Source organism: Ceratotherium simum, chromosome 1 (genome assembly GCF_057802395.1).
Source record: "Ceratotherium simum simum isolate JZ-2026a chromosome 1, ASM5780239v1, whole genome shotgun sequence".
Taxonomy (NCBI): Eukaryota; Metazoa; Chordata; class Mammalia; order Perissodactyla; family Rhinocerotidae; genus Ceratotherium; species Ceratotherium simum.
Window position 1 is genome coordinate 16,770,324 of NC_141900.1, and position 23,867 is coordinate 16,794,190.

Here is a 23,867-nt window from a genome sequence, read left to right on the forward strand (position 1 = left end):
GTGTTTGAAGTGTATGCAGGGAAACTATTTCAGTTATTGGAGATTTCAGAACAGATAGGCAGCTAGAGGAATGAGGGGAGTAGACAGCCGTGGGAAACAACAGGGAGGTAGACGGAGCTGGGGGTCCATCCCCTGCTGACCTGTATCCCTTCTCAACAGTGTGGCAGTCACACACTTTGTCTACGTATCAGACCTGATTGGGTTCTGAGAGTAACACTTATGAAGATAAGACACAGGTGTTAAAGCTTCCTTTTGAGAGAAACGCAATTTTTCTAAAAGAATTTCAACACTGACCAAAAGAGAGGCAGGAAATGGCACTAGACTGAGAATCTGAAATGAGGTAGGGTGTAGCCCTACCTCTGTGGTTAACTAGCTTTGGACTCGCCATCTCTGGGCCCCAGCTTCCTCATTTGAAGCAGAGACGTTGATATGTAATGTCATATATATGTCCTGAGCACCCTTCCTGTCCCAACAGCCTATGAACCGATGATTGAGAGCATGAAAGAGTCTGTTGTGGTTGCTCAAGTGTGGAAGGAGTTGAGGGCTAGTAATAGAGAAGGTTTTCTTACAGGTCCCCTCTGACTCGGTGACATTGTGAGATCCCAGCAGGTACAGTAGTAGCTGGCTTCATCAGACTTAACAACATTATTGATGATCAGGTAAAAGCTCTGTTATCTTTCTTATCTGTCTGTAAGCAGGGGTTGGGCTTAAGCCATAAATGACTCGTTTCAGGGGCTCCCCTTCTTTTGGTTAGTACCAGTGCACAATGGCATTCTCTAGGGGAACCCCAGACAGCTTGCAACTTGTGTGTATTGTTCTGGCGGATGTTCTGGTAAAAGAGAGTTCATCCTGAGACAGTCTTTTTCTGGTGTCTCCATCTGAAAAAAGAAGTCAGAGACACTTGAGAAGGTTGACTCTGGACACAACACCAATGAAAAGACAAGAAAGGAGAAAAGTCAACCTACAAACCCGAACGAAAGACACAAGGAAAATCCATGGGGTTGGCATTGCCAGTGGCTAGTCAGAATGGAAACTCCAAGGGGTCATGAATCAGAACCAGGGATTCAGTGGCAGCCCTTGTTCTGTGGAGTCAGGGATGGGGCAGGGAGGTTTCCTTTAGAACCAATGAGAGTTCTCAGTAAGATCTGTCACAGTTATTTTATTTTTTAATTGAAATCATGATAGTTTATAACATTGTGAAATTTCAGTTGTCTTTTTTGTCTCTATTTCATTATTTCCACCCTGATTTTTATTATTTCCTTCCTTCTACTGATACGGGACTTCACTTGTTCCTCTTTTTCTAGATCCTTCAGGTGTAATGTTAGAGTATTTATTTGAGAATTTTCCTGCCATAAATTTTCTCTTATTACTGCTTTTGCTTCATCCCACAGATTTTGGTATGTTGTGTTTCAGTTTAATTTGTCTTTAGGTATTTTTTTTATTTCTACTTTGATTCCCTCATTGATTCAATAGTTATTCAGTAGCATGTTGTTTAGTCTCCACATATGTGACTTTCCCAGCTTTATTATTGCAGTCAATTTCTAATTTCATGCCATTGTGGTCAGAAAACATACTTGATATGATTTCAAATTTTAGTTTAAAGGAGCAATCTATTATTTCATAGAAGATAGAATTCTATGAATTTCTTCTTTTACTCCAGGAAAAGTAATTTCATCATAGAAATTATTTTTTCATTTGGCATTGCTGGGTAAAGAATCATATTGCCAAATGTTAAAAGTGGCTTTATTAAAAATGGAGAACTTTGTTCACATTTCTCAAGTATATTTTTGTTAGAATATTTGCATTTCAGTTACTGAAGAGTTTCTTCCTTTCAGAAATACAATCCCAAATTGCTAACAAAGCGGGTCTGGTGTTTGTGAGAACAAAAACACCTTTCCTTTGATGCAATCACTCAGCAGTCTCAACACAATTGAACACCTGGAAATAAAAAATATTCTCATTCTCTGAACGCTTTTCCCAGTAATTTAGAAAAGTAGTTGGTTGACCTGTTGGGCCTGATCTCTTCTTTTTGTGCTCTTATTCTGTCCTTTTTCCATCAGTGCTTTTCAATGATTAGTGCCTTGCTGGAAAATAGACATTTAAGTCAATTTATCTGAGGGAAAATTATATCAGATGCCACAAAACGTACATTCAAGGCCTTCCAAAGGAATCCAGAAGTAAAATTGCCAGCCCACAGTCTTTTCACTGATAGTTACATCATGAAGCTTAGAAGGAGGTTGTTTTTGTAGAAGCTGTAACCAGGGTGATAGATCACATTGGATCAAGAGGTTTGGAGAAGGGATCAAGCTCACAGTAACTCCCTCTGGTAAGTAACTTTTTTCCTATTTGTATCCTAGTAATGAAAAACTGATAGATACTTTTCAGAAAAAACAATTTAGGATCACCCTTATCCGAGTACCACATACTTGGCCTCAGCATATGAAAAGCAAGTTTGTAGGTACTGATCACTGTATGTGAAAACAGAGCTTCTTTGTAAACGGTTTGTTCACTTCCCTGCTTATAAGCGGATTGAAATTCTGCTTTTAGAATACAGACACAAAAAAATGATAGCCTCAGGCTAGAAATTAAGATATTTTGAGGACATGTCTGTAAACCATTGGTATAAGTTATTGGTTCAAGATACTTTTCTTGCAGACTGTATTTTAAGTGAGAGATACTTTTGTTAATTACCAATTCTCTATATTTTGAGGTAAAACATAGTATATGTTTGCAATAACCTGCAAAACCTATATTATGGGTTTTAATCTCATCCCTAATAGCAGTGCAAAAAACTAATTCTTAAAGTAAATGACTATATAACATCAATAAATCTCACTTCTTATTACTCTAGCTTCTTAGAGGTAGGCTGAGATCAGTCAAAATTTATGCTATCACAACTCTTGTTGTATTGCCTAAAGATGGGCCAGTTTAAGGGAATTTGTAAGCTCAATAAGCTGTTTCAGCTCCAAAGCCCGTGAAAAGAGTCTGCATGGTTTTACATCCTCATCTGCTCATTTACTATATTAGCAAGCATTCAGTGAAGACAGTTTCTATGCTGGATGCTAGCGATAAAACAGTGAACAAGACACAGATAGGACAAGCCCCAACATTCTAAAAGTTTCTAGTCTAGTGGATAAGTGTTCTAACTCCATCCAGGTCGTTGGAGGCAGTTCTCTACCTGACCTAGCAAGGAGGACATTAACACAGAGTTAACTAGCTAGAACAATTGTGAGTCCCTAAGTGGTGGGGACATTAGGTCCATTTGGTACTTCTGTATTGAAAGATTTGTAATGAAGTTTAGATATTTTGTTTATTTGATTCTAAAAATAACCAAGAGGAAAAAATGAACAAAAATTGCTAAACCTGTCATTTGGTCAGAGGATGATTAACATCAAGTATCAAAATATTTAACTGGGGCAACCATATTCAAGAATGTCATAGGATGGGTTTATTTTTTACTAAATTCAGTCCAGTAAATTTGTTCAGTCCTCATTAGCCTAAAAGATGAAATTTTGCCTGAATGAGGGAGAATACCTCACAAGGACATTCCTACCCTACTAAATCCATTGAAATGAAAGTTTCCAAAGAATTTTCACAAAATTGATAAAACATTGAAAAGATGAAAGAAATTACATATTTTGCTTTCCTTAGTGGTTGTGATCATATGAACAATGAATTTATAACTGGAAAAGCAACTTTCTGGTCCTTTATTTCCAGCTGACTTTATATTCAATGTAAATTGTAGCAATCACATTGAATAATAGTGACACAGATATAATTCATGAGGGTCCTGAAAAATGTTTTTTAGGAGAGTGTGTTGCAGGGAAAAATATCGACTTTGATTCTGAGCCTATCACTTTTTGTATAGTCATCCTTCAGCAAATAAATTTTGATTCACTGATTATTGCTCTACTAAAATTATAAAAATAATATTGGCCCAGTGTTTAAAAAATAGGAAAATAGGAAAATAAACAAAAAATGAAAATTTTATATTGACACATATCACTGTTTACATTTTGATACATTTCCATCCATTCATTCCATCTATGTAACAACAATCTCAAGTAGATGTTATGAATATTAAACAAAATTAAATATGAAAATTACCAACATGGTCAGTGATAAAAATGTCAATTCTCCAGAATTTAAATTACCACCATTGGAATTCTTAGGAAATCAGGGGTATAGATAAACGTATTAATCACCATCTAGTGAACAGGGTCACATTAGAACAAACAGTATTTGGAAAAATCTTTCCATTTCTAAGGCTAATTGTTAGCTGCTTGTAAAAATGATTAGAATATAATAAGCATTATGTCAAATAATGTTACCCTGAATTTAAGGTGATATCTCATTTTCCAATAGAAATATATGGAAGTAAAAAAAGGAGGAGGTTTTGCAACTTGAATGTGTTAATATATAGTGATATAGATAAAAGTCATATATGCATTTATAATATTTAATTTTTAACTGTATTATAGCTACAGAGTTAAAAATTATATCAATACAAATATCAGTTGAGAAATGTTGCTCTTTTCACTCTCTCATTTCATTAAAAATTTTGTTCAGACTCTTCACATGCATCTGAAACATCTACCTTAGAGCAACATTCTAGATCATCTCAAGGGCTGAGTGCCTGACTTGTGATCCCCCTAGGATGATGGAGGGGATATTTTATCTAAAGAGGCAATTATACATTTATAAAACAAAAGGAAATCATTTTTTATTTATTCTGTTATTCTATAAATATGCAACATAAGCATAAACTGTAGAGCTTTAGTCCCAAGTAATATTTACCAAATCCATGTTAGATTTCTTTATTTTCTTTCACCAGTGTTAGCCCCCAAACTAGCATTAATTGAGTTCATTTCAGGTATAGATCTTGTCCAAGTAGTATTTTTTGATCACAACAGAGTATTAGAAGAGCATCTTTTAGTATGAGAGGTTGTAGAAGGACTGAAAAATGAGGCAATTTCTGTTTTCTGAGAGATAGCTTGGGGAAAGAAAGCCTCACCTTATGTTCTAGCACTTTCAGTCTCTTTGAATTCTGCATGTTTTGTGTCTGTATCACAGAGCTAGATTTGCAAATATATTCTCCCACCTCTCACGTCACATTCAAGTTAGACCTCACTGATCTGTGATCAGCGATCTTTGATGTTACTATTGTAATTGTTTTGGGGTTCCATGAACAGTGTCCATATACGACTGTGAAGTTAATCAATGAATGTTGTGTGTTCTGACTGCTCCATGACCAACTGAACCCCCATCTCTCTCCCTCTCCTTGGGCCTCCCCATTTCCTGAGACGCAATATTGAAATTAGGCCGACTAACAACCCTACAGTGGCATCTAAGTGTTCAAGTGAAAGGAAGAGTTGTACATCTCTCATTTTAAATCAAAAGCTAGACATGATTAAGCTTAGTGAGGAAGGCATGTTGAAAGACAAGATAGGCTGAAAGCTAGGCCTCTTGTGCCAGTTAGCCAAGTGTGACTGCAAAGGAAAATTTCTTGAAGGAAATGAAAAGTGCTACTCCAGTGAACACACAAAAGATAAGAAAGCAAAACACCTTAGTGCTGATATGGAGAAAGTTTTAGTGATTTGCGTAGAAGATCAAACAGCCACAAACACTCCTTTAAGCCAAAGCCTAATTCAAAGCAAGGCCCTAACTCTCTTCAATTCTATGAAAGCTGAGAGAGCTAAGGAAACTGCAAAAGAAAAGTGTGAAGCTAGCAGAGGTGGGGTCATGAGGTTTAAGGAAAGAAGCCATCTCCATAACATAGAAGTGCAAGGGGAAGCAGCAAGTGCTGATGTAGAAGCTGCAGCAAGGTATCCAGAAGATGTAGCTGAGATCATTAATGAAGGCAGCTACACTAAACAAAAGATTTTCAATGTCGATGAAACAGCCTTATGTTAGAAGAAATGCCATCTAAGTCTCTCATAGCTGAAAGGAGAATTCAATGCCTGACTTCAAAGCTTCAAAGGACAGGCTGACTCTCTCATCAGGGGCTAATGCAGCTGATGACTTTACATTGAAGCCAATTCTCACTTACCATTCTGAAAATCCTGGGCCCTTAAGAATTATGCTAAATCTACTCTGCCTGTGCTCCATAAATGGAATAACAAAGCCTGGGTGACAGCACATCTGTTTACAACATGGGTTACTAAATATTTTAAGCCCACTGTTGAGACCTACAGCTCAGAAAAAAAAGATTCCTTTCAAAATATTATTGGTCATTGACAATGCACGTGGACACCCAAGAGCTCTGATGGAGATGTACAATGAGATTCATGTTGTTTCATGCCAGCTAACACAATATCCATTCTGTAGACCATGGACCAAGGACTAATTTTTGCTTTCAAATCTTGTTATTTAAGAAACGCATTTCATAATACTATAGCTGCCTTAGATAGTGATTCCTCTGATGTATCTGGGCAATGTAAATTGAAAGCCTTCTAGAAAGGATTCATCATTCTAGATGCCGTTAAAAACATTCATGATCCATTGAAAGAGGTCAAAATATCAACATTAACAGGAGTTGGAAGAGGTTGATTCCAATCCTTATGGATGAATTTGAGGGGCTCAAGACTTCAGTAGAGGAAGTAATTGCAGATACATGGAAATAGCGAGAGAACTAGAATTAGAAGTGGAGCCTGAAGATGTGACTGAATTGCTGCAATCTCATGATAAAAGCTTAATGGAGTTACTTCTTATGGATAAGCAAAGAAAGTGGTTTCTTGAGTTGGAATCTCCTCCTGGTGAAGATGCTGTGAAGATTGTTAAAATAACAACACAGGACTTAGCACATTATGTAAACTTAGTTGATAAAGCAGTGACAGGGTTTGAGAGGACTGATTCTAATTTTGAAAGAAGTTCTACTGTGGGTAAAATCCTATCAAACAGCATCACATGCTACAGAGAAATTTTTCATGAAAGGAAGAGTCAATCAATGCAGCAAACTTTGTTGTTGTCTTATTTTAAGAAATTTCTATAGCCACCACAACCTTCAGCAACCACGACCCTAATCAATCAGCAGCCATCAACGCTGAGGCAAGAGCCTCCACCAAGAAAAAGATTATGACTTGCTGAAGGCTCAGATGATGGTTAGCATTATTGAGCAAAAAAGTATTTTTTAATTAATGTATGTACATTGTTTTGTTTAGACATAATTCTATTGCAAACTTAACAGACCACAGCGTAGTGTGAACATAACTTTTATATGCACTGAGAAACCAATAAAATTGTGTGACTTGCTTTAGTGCAATAATTGCTTTATTGCTGTGTTCTGGAACTGAACCTGCAATGTCTCTGAGGTATGCCTGCAGAGTCAGACCATGAAATAGAAATAGAAGACCACACCACTAAGGAAAGCAGAATAAAAAAGATCTGTGATTATCTAGCAAGAAGCTCAGAGTAAAGTTTTATGCTCAAAGGTAGGAGCAAAAATGTAGTGGAATTAATAGTTTTCATTACCTGATGAAATGAAGCACATCAAATTTTCAAATAGTATATGTTTTTCCCACTATAAAATTAGAAAAGGACTTCAATGCATGAGTCCTTTAGGAGATAAGTGAAGTAAAAGAGTGGACATTGCCTTTAACATCCATTTTATAAAATGGAAGAAATGGTCTTTCAGCAAACCCATTTTATCCCACCACTGCATCAATGCTATGGGCATCATAACATTGAATGTCATCCATAGATGGTGACCTTCAGCAGTGTGGTCAGGCAGGTGACATTTAGTGATCTCACGTGACAGTAGGAGGATTTGAGGACAGGCATCCTGCCGTCTCCCTAGTCCTTCTGACTTGAAGGCCCACTGCCAGGAGTTTCAAGTTGAACTTTCCGCGTAAGCTGCAAAGATGTCAGTTTGAAGCTGAAATTCTCGTGAAAACTAGCACTGCAAAGAGATCGTGCTATTGATTAGGGAAAAGAGCCATTTGTTCAGACAACGCAAGTGAAGGAATTCCATGTACTGACTGCATGTTATTAGGCTTTAGCCAATGTTCCCTTTGATTTTCTTAACACTGTCAATGCAGTGGATAAGACAAAACAATGATTGCCTATTAATTGGGTTGTGAAAGACACATTTCCTGTGATTATGACTTTGAGAATTTCAGGCATATTAGAGCAAAGTGGAATGCAAATGAAGGAACAAGTCTTCACGCTTAATTGCCCTGGATCTAATTGCATCCCCAAAATACTAAATTCCTATTGGTAAGGGCAAAGTTGGGTCCCTTGAGATCAAAATATCATGTTAGTGCATGCAATCATCACAAATAAATTGTTAATAATAATGATAATGACAATAATGACCATAATAATAACTATAATCTTTATTTCCATAGCATTTTTAATCAAATCACTTTTCAGATCTTGTTTCATTTGGGTCTCACCTCAGCTCTGGTAGGGATGTTGAATTGATTTACATCATTGTTTTCAAACAAATAAGGCGCCAATGCCTTTCATTTACTTCATTTCTCAGCCACAGAACTTGTGAGGAAAATGCACCAGGACCAGAACCCTGGTCTCTTGAATCTCAGGCCAACATACTTCCCTAGAATTTGAAGAACTGAGAACCTAAATTAGTCTAAAGTTTTGATACAGGTTGATCACTGTGGAATTATTACACAAAACTCCTCAGTGATGGAACAAAACCTGTCATCACAGGTAGGTATCAGAAGAGTGGAATTTTTCATGGTAATAGAGGGAAGGCAAGAAGCAATTAAATTGCAGCAATAGTTAGGAATGTTTAGGAAAAACAAGAACGTGATGGGGATTGGGTGTAGAAATCTTAGGAGAGATTTTAAAACAGATTCTTATAGTATAGGACAGCATAGACAACATCGTGCAAATATTGTATTAGGATTTGGCTTTGTGCGCATGTGGACTTACATAAAGGAGTCAAGTATAACATATGTAATTATTATGAAAGTATTTGGCCCACGGACAAAGTTTATTATCACAGGTGAGTTTTGTGAGTCGACACATTTCCTTTCTAATGGTGAGAGGGTCTTGTCAAAGAGCCTGGGCTTTGGAGTCAGGCTGACCTGGCTCCACCACTTACATCCTGCTTATGTGAACTTGGGCGATTATCTCTGGCCTGTTTCCTAATCCATAAATTGGTATGACAGTATATATCCAGCAGAGGTTGTATGAGAATTGAATGAAATAGTGTGAATAAAGAACTTGGCACATTGTGTAACACATAATAGGTGCTAGATACATGTTCCCCCAGCTCAAATGTAAGGGGAGACTTGTATCCAGTATGGAGAGTTGTTTGCAGCCAATGACACTGACAGAGTAGCAACTCTCCAGAGGATTCAGTTGTACTTTTAACTGCTCAAATGGAAAGAGATTTTTGAAAATTTGTCTGTTCATGAATGTTAGATGCCTTGAAATGGGGAAGTTAAAACTCATATCCCATCTTAGCATGTGGAGAAAGAACAAAGACCAAAGTTTAATCCAAGCTCTGCCACTTCACAGCTGTGACTCTGGGCAAGTTACATAACCTCCTAGACCTCTTTTCCCATTGAAAATAAGAACAATAAATACCTCACAGTCTATTGTGGATGAAAGGCCATGGTAAGCACTAATTCAATGGCAGCTTTTCTTCCTTTTACTATGCAGTAGGTTGTTCCAGAACAATGTTTGTGTTTCTCTAATGATTCTTTTTAATTGCTGTTCCATTTTCCCCCACAGATAGAAGACTTCCTGCAGACATTTCCCCCAAGCCCACTATTTTTCTTCCTTCAATTGCTGAAATAAGAGGGCAGAACACTGGAACATATCTGTGTCTCCTTGAGAATTTTTTCCCAGATGTTATCAATGTATATTGGAAAGAAAAGAATGGCAATACAATTCTGGAATCCCAGCAGGGAGAAACCATGAAGACTAAAGACACGTACACGAAATTCAGCTGGCTGACCGTGACTGGAAGGTCAATGGATAAAGAACACAAATGTATTGTCCAACATGAGAAGAATAGAGGAGGGGTTGACCAAGAGATTCTCTTTCCTTCAGTGAATGAAGGTATGTGTATATAAATAAAACCTCCCAGAACACTTTTTTTCAAAGGGATACCCCACCATTTCAGTCAAGTATTAATGAAAAACAAACAAATATAAATCTTTCTTAAATGTTGTTCCATTTATTGGTAGCATAAATTTCCCTCTATTTCCCCATAGAATTAAAATAGTGTAGGCTTTGGAACATAAAAAAGAAAAATTCACTTAAACTTTCTCAGCCTGAGATTCATAGTCCAAAATATTAAGGTCACAATGATGTTTTTTAGGTAGTTGTATGGATTAAATGAAACCAGATACATGAAAACACCTAGCCACCTAGCACACAAGAAATGCTCAAAAAGAGATTCCACTTCTAACGATCTTACCTGATCAGGAAATAAGAACAATTATATGTCTTTCAGGAATGTTCGCCTCAACAAGCAGAGTCACTCTCACTTTCATCTTGCTATGCTCAGACTATAACCCAAAAAATATTAGGTCCAAACAGTGTTCACTTGAGGGAGCCAGATGGCAGCTCAACAAAAGAATCAAATAATTGGGCCACTGCAGTTTGATTATGGTCTTAGGTTTTCCAGGTTTGTATTTCATCTACCACCGTCAGCTGAAATTTCATAAGTTAAGATTGAATGAGGCTACTGTGTACACTCATACTTCCATTCTACATAATGAATGTGTTTCTTGCCATTGGTTAATGCAGCTCAGCAAACACTTACTATAGTACTGGCCTGTGCTAGGCTTGGACGGGACGTGTGGATGAGCACAATGGAATGAATTAATGTCCCAAGGAGGCTTCACTATTGTAAGAGAATACATTCTTTTCCTAATCACCCAGGGTTACTCATGATTCTGGCATGATGTCCCAAAGGAGTCCCTTTGATGCAGATGCTGTACATATTTAGACGGTGTGGGCAGAGGGCTGAATGTGCCTTGGTCTCTGCAGTGGTCTGGCAACTCTCTAGACTTGCGACTTAAAGTCCTGAATGTGAACACAACAGACCAAAGACCCCAGAGCACCTATAAATAAGAAGGAATCAGCTTGTACTTTTCCCTGTGGTTAACAAGACATTTTGAAGCAGTGGGGAACAAGCACACAACAAAATGTGGAAAGACCTTTGCTGTGCACCAGGCCAAATATCTGTAGTCAGTCTTTATCTTCTCGGATCCTTAGTTTCATCAGTGACCAAATCAAGTTCCAACAATTGCCTTGGCTTTCTCCTGGGGCTGTGATGAAGATCAAATGAAATAATGTCAGTGAAAACATTTGCTTTTGAAAACACAACATGGATGACGTTTTTTATGTATTTATTGTATATTTTTTTGGTGAGGAAGATTAGTCCTGAGCTAACATCTGTTGCCAATCTTCCTCTTTTTGCTGAGAAAGATTGTTGTTAAGCTAACATCTTGTGTCCTTCTTCCTCTGTTTTGTATGTGGCACGCTGCCACAGCATGGCTTGATGAGCAGTGCATAGGTCCACACTCTGGATCCCAACATGCAAACCCAGGGCCACCGAAATGGAGCATGTGAACTTAACCACTATGCCGTGGGGCCAGCCCCTATTTATTGTATTTTTTAATATCTTTTCCTAAAACTCACTAATGTAAGAAAAAAACAACAGCCCCAATTTACTATTTCTACAGCTAAGAAACAGAGGGGAAGCAATATATGCAAAGCACAATATTAATGTGACCATTGGGCTGAAGTGTCCTATTAGGTTTTGATTTTTCTTCTGCTCATTGAAAAATAACTAGTATAGTAATTTCCATGGTGATGATTATCACAGAGAAGTTCCAGTTCATAACATGTTTTATTTGGCACCAAATTTCTCAAACAAATGCTTCCCATGGGCTAATCAGGTAACAAAACTAAATGAGGACATTTCTATTAATGTCATTCTACAGCAAATTTCTAATGTTGTTTCTTGGAAGTTTTTGTTTTTGAAAAAAGCTAAGAATATAACTTGGAAGCACCAATCAATGAAAGGATTTTGAAGAAGGTAAAACTAGGCTGGTCCAAGATGTTGACCGACCTTGGTTGAGAAAGGAAACCTAGGATACATACGCAGATTTTATCAAAAATTGTCACCTTATTGTTTTAACCTCAATCAATGCATAGTAGTAAAAGATTTTGGTTTATCTTTTAATGAATAAGTCATCGTTAAGGAAAGAAAGGGAGTTTTAAGACACATTAAAGTCAGTTCTTGAAGATATTTTAACATCTAAAAGTGATCATGCTAACACTTTCATTCTTGGAATTTATTCCAAATCTTATACCTCAAATCCAGTTTTAGAGCCAACAAAAAAAAGATTCAATTGAGTGCATAAAATTGCATACCAGAACCATATCCACGTGGACAAGAACACATCTAGTAGAAAAAGGGTAAACTAAAACAATGTTTTCAACTCTGTTTTCTTCCATCCAACAGTACCGTCTTTAAAAAAATTTTTATCATTGTATATTTGCCTTTTTTTTTTTCACATTGTAGATAAGTCTCACCTTAGGTTGTATATATTCAGAGAAGTCTAAACGTGACTTGGCCTATCTTTCTATGTTTGGAGAGAATTGCACTGAAATGCTGAGCTAAAATGAAAAGGTCATTTGCTAAGAATATTTAACATGCCTGGAAGAGAAGATGTGGTTGTTGCCCACAATGGTGGAATTGTGTCGTTTCTCTATAGATTATTTTCAATTTCTGTGGATTATTTTTACAAAGTAATTTCCACATCTCTGTCTCATTGAATACACCACAACTATCCTTTGAATGCTGGCTCTGCCATCACTGGTATGACTCTCCACAAGTTACTTATTTTCCCAACCTTATTTCCTCTTTTGTAGCAAAGAGTCCTCCAAAATACAACTCACGTCAGTGTGACTGGAGCATTAAAGGAGATAATGTCAGTGAAGCATTTAACACAGTGCCTGGCACAGTAATAATCACTCAATAGCTCTTAGCTTTTATTCATATTGTTGTCATGTCCAGAAACACCACAGTTCCCAAAAATCATGTGTATGAGTTGGACATATTGGGACATGCATACTTTTGAAAGTTCTCCCTGATTCCTTTGTTCTCATAGGAAATTTACCCAAACCAGACTCCTTCAAATGTGAGAGTCTGTCATGGATTCTAAGATTTGATAAATTGATTTTGGTGGAATCTCTTCATGTCAGCAGCGTGTGCTGAAGACTGTAGAGTAGCCACATTTTCTGTTTAGTTTTCCATGTGACCAGTATTTCTCCAACTCCTCCTTTGTGGCAGATACTGTGCTAGGAGCTGTGAATACAAAGGAAAAACAGGGAGTCTTGGATAATACCGGTCCGTTGTGATCAAGAAGAAAAAAATGTATTCTTCATGAAGGTTAACATCTTCATGTGAAGAAACACAATACCTGAATTAGATTTGGTGAATTACGTAGAATCAGATGAACTATCCCTGCATTGGAGGGCTCATATTTTTAAGGACAGTCTCTCTGTCAATGGATTATGTGTGTGTGTGTGAGTGTGTGTGTGTATGTGCATACACACATACTCATGTAAACACATATCCACACTGTCAAGCATAGGTCATGGACAATTGACTAATACTTTCTTTAATTTCTTCTAGTTGTCACTGCTACTGTTTCTTCAACAACCTCACCAACAGAGCAAAATGGTAAGATTTTTAACATGCTTGCCTTCACGTCATGCCATGGCATTATTTCCCCATCCTGATAAGATTACCATTTGAACTACCCTGGTTCATAGTAGACAAGACTAATTATTCCAGGAATGGTAGGGCACATATTTTCAGTGAGTATCTCTGCTGTCTCTCTGTTGGCAGATTATACACACACACACAGACACACCCATACCTATATATCAATTGTCAACTAATAGGCATGAACAATTGACTCATACTTGCTCTCCTTTCTTCTAGAGGTCCCTGCTATTAAATCTATAGAAGGTTATCTAAAAGATGAAAGCCACATAGTTTTTGTATACGTCTGCCTCTATGTCATGCTATAGCATATTTTCCTCTGGATAAACTTACCTTGTGAACTTCCCTGCATCAAGATAGAAAAAATGGAATGGCGGGATGTTGCAGAATAAACTGAGTGACATTTTAAGTCAATTCATCATTTCCTAGGAGTCATCTTAACACAGTAAACGCTGGTTTGGGATGAGATGACTGTAAATTAGAGGGTGCAGCGAGGGGCTCTGAATTATTTCAGCAATGGATTTCATTCATTTGTGCAGATTTGTTTCTAATGACTGAGGAATACGTGATAGCAAGGTGCTTCTAGATTTTTTTTAAGTCTTTGTTTCTTGCTGGTAGCTATTAACATGAACTGACACGTACCGAGAGCTTCCTGTGCAGAAGGCATTCTGCCAGTGTTGCATGCATTGTCATGTTTAATTCTCATAATACTCCTAGGAGGTGGTACAATATTATTTTCCCACTTTATAGATGAGGACATTGAGCTGAAATTAATTACGTCCCTTGCACCATGCCACACAGCTAGATGTGCGGTTTCAACTCAGCCATCTGAATCAAGAGTTCACACACTTACTCACTCAGTTCTCTCTTCTTCCTTTACAATGCGGTCCTAGAACAAGAAACCCCAAAACCAAGGCCCTGAGACACGATGGACACACGGTGGGGGGTGGGTAAGTGCATGGGCTTCACAGTATCGCAGACGGACTTGAACCCCAGTTCTTTTAATGATTAGTTGCATCAATATAGGAAAATTACTTACATTTTCTGAGCAATACTTTCCTCATCTCCCAACCAGGAATAATTACACCTAATAGGTTATTGAAGAGATAAGGTCCCCTGCGTGGAATGTCTAGTATAGGGTATCTCATTTAGCTGGCACACAATCAGTGCTAGTTTCTGCCCCCTTCTCCCTACATATGTACCAAGAACGTGACTAGAAGCATGGGCTCTAGCTCTGCTGATCTTGCCTCCATTTCTGATATCTTGGACGTTCAGGACCTCAGTGGACACCTTATCTGACTAAGGGCAAGGAGTTGTGAGAACATCACCTTTGAGATCCATTTTTACAACAACTGCTAATAATTCTGGAGTTCTGACTCGTGAAGATAAAACATGTGTAAGGGAAATTTTCTCAGGAAGAGACTCACCCTTGTGGTCCGCTGAATAGCTAGGCTGGCTCACCATCATTGTTGTTAATTAAACAAATATAAATCTTTCTTAGATGTTGTCCCATTGATTGGTAGCATAAATGTCCCTCTATTGCCCCATAGAATTAAAATATTGTAGGCTTTGGAACATAAAAAAGAAAAAGAAAAATTTACTTACACCTTCTCAGCCTGAGAGTCATCCTCCAAAATACTAAGGTTACAGTGATGTTTTTTGGGATAGTTGTATGGATTAAATGAAACCAGATACATGAAAACACCTAGCCACCTAGCACACAAGAAATGCTCAAAAAGAGATTCCACTTCTGACGATCTTACCTGATCAGGAAACAAGAACAATTATACGTCTTTCAGGAATGTTCGCCTCAACAAGCAGAGTCACTCTCACTTTCATCTTGCTATGCTCAGAGTATAACCCAAAAAATGTTATTAGGTGACCAAATGGTGTTCACTTGAGGGAGCTAGATGGCAGCTCAACAAAAGATCAAATAATTTGGCCACTGCAGTTTGACTGTGGTCTTTGGGTTTCAAGATTTATAGTTTATATACCACTGTAAGGTAAAATTTCATAATTAGAGATTGAGTGAGCCTAATGTGTACACACATACTTCCATTCTTCAAAATGAATGTACTACTTGCCATTAATAAATGAAGCTCAACAAACATTTACTAGAGTACTGGCCTGTGCCAGGCCTGGAAAGGACGTGTGGATGAGCACACCGGGATGAATTACTGTCCCAAGGAGGATGCACTGTTGTAAGAGAGTACATTCTTTTCCTAATCACACAGGGTCTCTCGTGATTCAGGCACGATGTCCCAAAGGAGTCCCTTTGATGCAGATGCTGCGCATATTTAGACAGTTTGGGCAGAGGGCTGACTGTGCCTGGGTCCCGGCAGAGGCCTTCTAACTCTCTAGACTCGGGACTTAAAGTCCTGAATGAACACAACAGACCAAAGACCCCGGTAGCACCTATAAATAAGAAGGAATCAGTTTGTATTTTTTCCCTGTGGTTCACAAACCCTTCTGAAGCAGTGGGGAACAAGCCCAGAAGAAAATATGTGAAGACCTTTTCTGTGCACCAGTCCCAATTTCTGAAGTCAGTCCTTATCTTCTCGGACCCTAAGTTTCATCAGTGATCAAATTAGGCTCCAACACTTGCCTTGGCTTTCTCCTGGGGCTGTGATGAAGATCAAATGCAATAGTGTCAGTGAAAACACTTGCTTTTGAAAACATAACATGGTTGTCTTTATTTATGCATTTGTTGTATTTTTCAATATCCTTTCCTCAAACTAACTAAAGTAAGATTTAAAAAGCAGCCCTAATTTACTATTTCTACAGCTAAGAAACAGAGAGGAAGCAAATACCCAAAGCACAAGTTTAATATAACCACTGGGCTGAAGTGTCCTATTAAGTTTTGATTTTTCTAGTGATCAGGGAAAAATAAGCCGTACAACAAGTTCCACAGTGATGATTAGCATAGTGAAATTCTAGTTCATACTGTGTTTTACTTGGCACATAATTTCTGAAACAAATGTCTTCTGTGGGCTCTCAAGGCGACAAAGCTAATGAGGAAATTTCTGTTAAGGTCATTCTATAGCAAATTTTTAGTGCTGTTTCTTGGAAGTTTCTGTTTGTTGGTTTTTATTTTGATAAAAGCTAAGAATAGAACATGGAAGCACAAATCAATGAAGTGATTTTGAAGACACATAAAACTAATCTGGTCCAAGTTTTTGACCAACCTTGATCGAGAGAGAGAACTTAGGAGACGTACACAGAATTTATTATGAAATATTGTTACTTTATTGTTTTTACCTCAATGGATGCATGGTCATAAGAGAGTGTTATTTATCTTTTAATGAATAAGTCACTGTAAGGAAAAGAAAAAGACTCTTAGGACGTGTTAAAGTCAGTTCTTGAAGATATTTTAACACCGAAACACGATTCTGCTAACATTTCATTTTTGGAATTTATTCCAAATCTTATACCTCAAACCCAGCTTTAGAGCCAACAAAAAAAAAGATCCAATTGAGTGTATAAAATTGCATGCCAGAACCATATCCATATGAACAAGAACACATCTAGTAGAAAAAGGGGTAAACCAAACAATCAATTCTACTCTATTTTCCTCCATCCAACAGTAAATTATTATTTTTCTTTTCAGGTGAGGAAAATTGGCCCTGAGCTAACACATGTTGCCAATCTTCCTCTTTTTGTTTGAGGAATATTCGCTCTGAGCTAACATCTGTGCCAATCTTACTCTCTTTTGCATGTGGGTTGTTGCCACAGCATGGCTTGATGAGTGGTATAGATCCACGCCCAGGATCCAAACCCAGGCTGCAGAAGCAGAGTGTGCCGAACTTAACCACTACACAACTGGGCCAGCCCCAACAACAGTCGATTATTTTTTGAAAAATTTTATCTTTGTACGTTTGCCGTCTTTTCCTTTTTACATTGTAGATAAGTGTCACCTCAGGTTGTACGTATTTGGGGAAGTAGAAAAGTGACTTGGCGTATCTTTCCATGTTGGGAGAGAATTGCACTGAAATGCTGAGCTATAATAAAAAGGTCATTTGCTGAGAGTATTTAACATGTCTGGATGAGAAGACATGTTTATTGTCCACAATGGTGGAATTATGTCGTTTCTCTATAGATTATTTTCAATTTCTGTGGATTATTTTTACAAAGTAATTTCCACATCTCTGTCTCATTGAATACACCACAACTATCCTTTGAATGCTGGCTCTGCCATCACTGGTATGACTCTCCACAAGTTACTTATTCTCCCTACCTTATTTCCTCTTTTGTAGCAAGGACTCCTCCAAACTACAACTCACATCAGTGTGACTGGAGCATTAAAGGAGATAATGCATGTGGAGCCTTTAACACAGTGCCAGGCACAGTAATAATCACTCAATAGCTCTTAGCTTTTATTCATATTGTTGTCATGTCCACAAAGACCGCGACTCCAGAAAGTCATGTGTACGAGTCGGGGATACTGGGATATGCATGCTTTGGAAAGTTCTGCCTGATTCCTTTGTTCTCATAGGAAATTTGCTAAACCAGACTCCTTCAAATGTGAGAGTCTGTCGTGGATTCTAAGATTTGATGAATTGATTTTGGTGGCATCTCTTCATGTCAGCAACGTGTGCTGAAGACTGTAGAGGAGTCAATTTTCTGTTTATTTTTCCATGCGACAAGTATTTCTCCAACACCTCCTTTGTGGCAGACACTGTGCTAGGAGCTGTGAATACAGAAGGAAAACCAGAGAGTCTTGGATATTACCGTCGTGTTGTGATCAAGAAGAAAAAAATGTATCCTTCATGAAGGTCAACATCTTCATGTGCAGAAACACAATACCCGAATTAGATCTAGTGAATTACATAGAATCAAGTGAACTATTCCTAGAATCGTAGGGCTCATATTGTTAAGGACAGTCTCTCTGTCAGCGGATTGTGTGTGTGTGAGTGTGTGTGTGTATGTGCATACACACATACTCATGTACACACATATCCACACTGTCGAGCGATGGGCATGGGTAATTGACTAATCTTGCTACCATTTCTTCTAGTTGTCACCTCAATTGTCACTACTATTGATTCTACAACAGCTTATCCAACAGATGAAAGCAGTAAGTTATTATCTATGTTCCCTATCTGTCAGGCTGTAGGCTTTTTTCCTCCTGATTCTCTTAACTTTTGAACTTCTTAGGCTTAAAATACTAAAGACTAATTATTCCTATAATTGTGGGCTTCATATTACTCATATATTTAGTGAGTGTCTCTCCTTTCTGTCAGCAGATTACATATATCTATATTCCTATATATATATATATATATACACTCTGTCAAATAATAGGCATGGACAATTGACTAATACTTGCTCTCATTTCTTCTAGCTGTCACTGCTTCTGATTCTTCAACAGCCTCCCCAACAGAGCAACGTAGTAAGATTTTTAATATGTTTGCCTTCACGTCATGCCGTGGCATTTTTCCCCCTCCTGTTCAAATTACCTTTTGAACTTCCCTGGTTTATAGTAGACAGGACCACCTGTTCCTGGAACGGTGGGGCTCTTATTTTTAATGAGTATCTCTGCTGTGTCTCTTCTGGCAGATTATATATATGTGTGTGTGTTTGTATATATATTTATACACACAGATACATATACATATGTATCAACTGTCAAATAACAGGCATGAACAATTGACTAATACTTGCTCTCATTTCTTCCAGAGGTCGCTGCCATTAATTCTACGAAAGCTTGTCTGAGAGATGAAAGCAGTAAGTTTTGTGTATGTTTGCCTTCATGTCAAGCTATAGCACGTTTTTCCTCCGGATAACCTTGACTTTTGTACTTCCCTGGTTTAAGGTAGAAAAACTAGAATGGCTTGATGTTGCAGCATAGACTGAGTGATTCTTTAAATCAATCCATCATTTCCTAGGCGTCATCTTAACACAGTAAATGCTGGTTTGGGGTGAAATGACTGTAAATTAGAGGGTGCAGTGATAGGCTCTGAATTATTTCAACGATGGACTTTATTCATTTGTGCGTGTTTCTAATGACTGAGGAATACATGATATTAAGGTGCTTCTAGATTTTAAGTCTTTGGTCCTTGTTAGTAGCTAATAACATGAGCTGGCACATAGTGAGAGCTTACAGAAGACGTTCTGCTGGCTTTTGCATGTATTTTCTTGTTTAGTTCTCATAATACTCCTAGGATGTGGTACAATATTTTCGCCCATTTTATAGATGAGGACCATGAGCTGAAATTAACTAAGTCCCTTGCACCATGCCAAACAGCTAGATACAGGGTTTCAACCTGGCCGTCTAAATCAAGAGTTCATACACTTACTTACTCAGTTCTCTCTTTTTCCTCTAAGATGTAGTCCTAGAGCCCGAAACCCCAAAGCCAAGGCCCTGAGACACGATGAACACACGGTTGGGGGGTGGGTAAGTGCATGGGCTTCACAATCACAGACTGGACTTGAATCCCAGTTCTTTTAATGATTAGTTACATCAATATAGGAAAATTACTTACATTTTCTGAGCAATACTTCCTTCATCTGCTAACCCAGAATACTTACACCTAACTCAGTTATTGAAGAGGTAACGTCACCTATGTGGAATGGCTAGCATCGGGTACCTCATTTAGCTGGCACAGAATCAGCACCAGCTTCTGGCCCTTTCTCCCTACATATGTACACAGAAAGTGACTAGAAGCATTGGCTCTAGCCCTGGTCATCTTTCCTCCTTTTCCAACCAATGGGGCTCTGGACCTCAGCTAGAAACTTACGTGACCAAGGGCAAGGAGTTATGAGCACATCACCTCTGAGATCCCTTTCCACAACAGGTGATAATGATTCTGGAGTTCTGACTCTTGAAGATAAAACATGTAAAATGTTAATTTCCACAGGAAAAGACTCACTCTTGTAGTTCATTGAATAGGCAGTCTAGCTCACCATCATTATCAGTAATTATTTCTTGACATCATATATTTCTTGCCAAACTTCAAAGGATATTAAGTGCAATTATCCTTTAACATCATAGTCACAGTGAGGGACATTTATGAAGGACTGGTGAGTGAGCCATGATCTCCTGAAGTTGCAGAGCGTTTGGAATAACCACTCTCTTCCATTTTATATAATGCCTGCCCTCTTTACTCAAACCTCCCACCCACCCCCCTGTGAACACCACCAAATTTCCATGGATTATATCCTTCATAGTAATCTCATTTCATGCACAATGTGTAATGGCTCAGATACTTCTGAATCAGAATTCAACTTTATATTTATGCTTAACTATTTGATGTCTGGTGTATTTATTGCACTTGGAGAGGCAGAATTATAGAATAGCTAAGAATGTGTTCTTCAAAGTCATGGTGTTGGGATTGAAATCTGGTTTCTGGTACTTACTAAATGCATGGCACTAGGCACATACTTCTCTCTCTGTCCTCAGTTGATTTGTAAAATGGGAATGAAAGTAATACTCTCATTGGTTATTGCAAAATTTAAATAAGATTAAAACTTTGCGTGCAAAGCTCTCAGAACAAGTGTTTAGCATTTGGTTAGTTGTTAATGAATATTAGCTCTTATTACTTAGAGACATTGTGGGGGTGAACAAATGCTAAAAGCTATTTATCAGAAATACTTTTTTCATTGATTAAAAACATAACCTTACTTTTCATATTTTGGAATGTTCTAAGTGAATTTAGCAGAGGTTGTTGATTGACACGACCTGTAACCTGGATTCTGAGTTGTCTTGTTGTTGTCCGTGGTGGTGGAGGGTGGTAAATGTTTACTTTCGGCTTTTGGTGGTGCCGGGTGTCACTGCAATGTAGGTCATCAGAAATGGATAACTGTGACCACCCTCCGATTAATACGTCCCATCCTTTCTAAAGAACAGGTGAAACTAATCAAAGGTCTTCTCTTAGACGCCCTGCAGCTGCAGCTCACCATCACCTGTGCCTACTACACCTACGTCCTCCTCCTCCTCAAGAGCATGGTCTACTTTGCCATCCTCGCCTTCTGTCTGTTAAGGAGAACAGCAGTCTTTGGCAATGGAGAGGTTTCTAACAGATGGTGGCACAAAGAAGTCAACTTTTCTTCATTTCTTTTCCGTAAAAGTGTCTCCTGAGGATCTAGCTGGGCTTTCACTCTGGGTTTGGTTATCTCAGTTCACATGTGTACTTTTCTATTATGTCATTATTGTGTAATGGTTTCTCAAACCACTGGGCAAACAGAAAATTTTACTCTGTAATGATGAATTCTGCCATTACTCAGGGGCAGGTCCAAGGGATAGTCCTTTAGCACCACTGTCTCCATGATCTCCATCAGCTCATCCAGCAACCCAATAATCATGCCTTCTGAGTACAGACAGCATGCAGCTTCTAGTGACGTCCCTTAGTGCCCTTTACCCAGATGACAGCCTTGAAGTCTTCCATTTTACAAATCCTGAAGCCAGAATTTCATATTCGAATTCTGTACATTTTTTTATCATAATAGGCATAATAAAAAAAAAATCAAAAGTCTACATTTGTCTGTGTGTACTTGAATTTGATTAAATCTCATTGAAAGTCCAGGGTAAGAAACAGCATGATATCTGAGCTATCAAATCCAGCGCTGGTTGTAATAATGGTCAATGCCACAGTTCTAATTCTTTCCCTGAGATAGTGGTTATGATGCTTTCTTGGGGGCATTGCCTCCAAGTGGAGCCACAGTCAAATGAAGGCACCCAGGTTACCTCTCTTTGAAAGGTCACCAGATTCAGATTCCTTTGGTTTGGGACATTCCAATGGTGTCAGCATAACATCTAGCATGACTTGCACTGTGTGTGCTCAGCTCTACACTACTGTTTCACAAGCATCGTGTTTCCTGGTCCTCACAATAACCTCATGAGACCTGCACTAACACCAAGAGGCATCATGGTGGAGGGGTTAAGCCACTGGACTCTGCACCCTGAGTACCTGGGTTTGAATCCAGGGTCTAGTATTAGCATCTGTGTGACCTCAGGCAAGTTATTTGAACTCACTGTGCCATAACTTCCTCATCTGTAAAATGGAGTTACGGTGCCATCTCCTGGAGGTGTGTGGATTATTAGATGAGGAAATAATGCCTGGCACCTGCAAGTCCTCAACAGCAGTAGCATCCACTGTTGGCAGGTCTACTTTTGAATAGTAGATACTACACAACACAAGAACACTGACAGTCATCTCTAATCTTATTTCCCCCCAGAGAGGTTGTGTGTGGATGGAATAGGGACTCAGTGAGTTTCTGCTTTGTCCCAGGCAGCCCCATTAATCCTCTAATAGCCTCCCGAGATAGGTACAATTATAGTCCACAGTGTATAGATTTGGAAAGATTAAGTTCTTGCTTGAGAGGTCACTGTTTTGTAAGTATAGTCATTTAAAGCCAGGTCCCTCTGAACTCAGGGCCAGTATTTTGTTACCCAACATCATGTGGCCTTCCCTTCACCCAGTTTCAACTGGGAAAGACAAACAAAACAAAACATGCACTGCTTCCTTACTAAAGGCATCCTCCAAGGAGTCAGTGAGAATTTTCTTACGGACTTGTGGGCGCATCTCCTCATATATATACTCTGTTATTACCATAATTGCTCCCTTTGTTATCAACAGTATAGAAATCCTAATTTATTCTATGAGTGTGTGTCCTAGATTTGCAACTGTGTTTTGGGGGCCCGCTAATGAAATGGACGGAGAGTCTTGGGCAGAGCAGTACTAGGCAGTGTCTCCTGTGGCTTCAAACTTCTCAGCAACTTCCTTCCGCCCTGGGCCTGGGCTGCCCTGAACTAGGCAGTACAGGGAGGGAGAGCACAGGTGGTGGTGGAGGAAACAGCCTGGGTGGTGGGAGGGGGCTGGTATGGCTGACAGTGTGTTATTTTCTCAGGCTTCTTTTGTTTACATGCTCTGTCAAATGTGGTGGGTTTGTGGAAAATGCTCCAAGTCAAACCAACCCCTGCTGGTTGCGGTTGTTCAAGCAGTGGCTAGGGTGTCATAAGATAAATTAACGACAGTTAAACCACAACCAACTTTGCTCACTTTCAAAAAGCCACAGCTAATGGGAGGCAAATACCCATCTACACACACACGCAATCGCTGTCAAACATACCCTTCGGCTGTGGGTAGGGGGTTCCCTGCTTTCTATATACAAAGTTACTCCATTTAGCTACTGCATGAGTTGGGAATCTCAG

At 38.6% G+C, this 23,867-nt stretch overlaps 1 gene segment (V, D, J or C); it reads left to right on the forward strand.

The window, feature by feature from the left end:
- Window positions 1–430: 430 nt before the first annotated feature.
- Window positions 431–22,188, forward strand: LOC147918143 (T-cell receptor gamma chain C region C10.5-like). The segment is given in 8 exon segments: window positions 431–659; window positions 2,250–2,326; window positions 9,700–10,029; window positions 13,625–13,672; window positions 18,732–18,791; window positions 19,059–19,106; window positions 19,394–19,441; window positions 21,592–22,188. Coding segments are annotated over 8 exon segments (822 nt in total).
- Window positions 22,189–23,867: the final 1,679 nt, after the last annotated feature.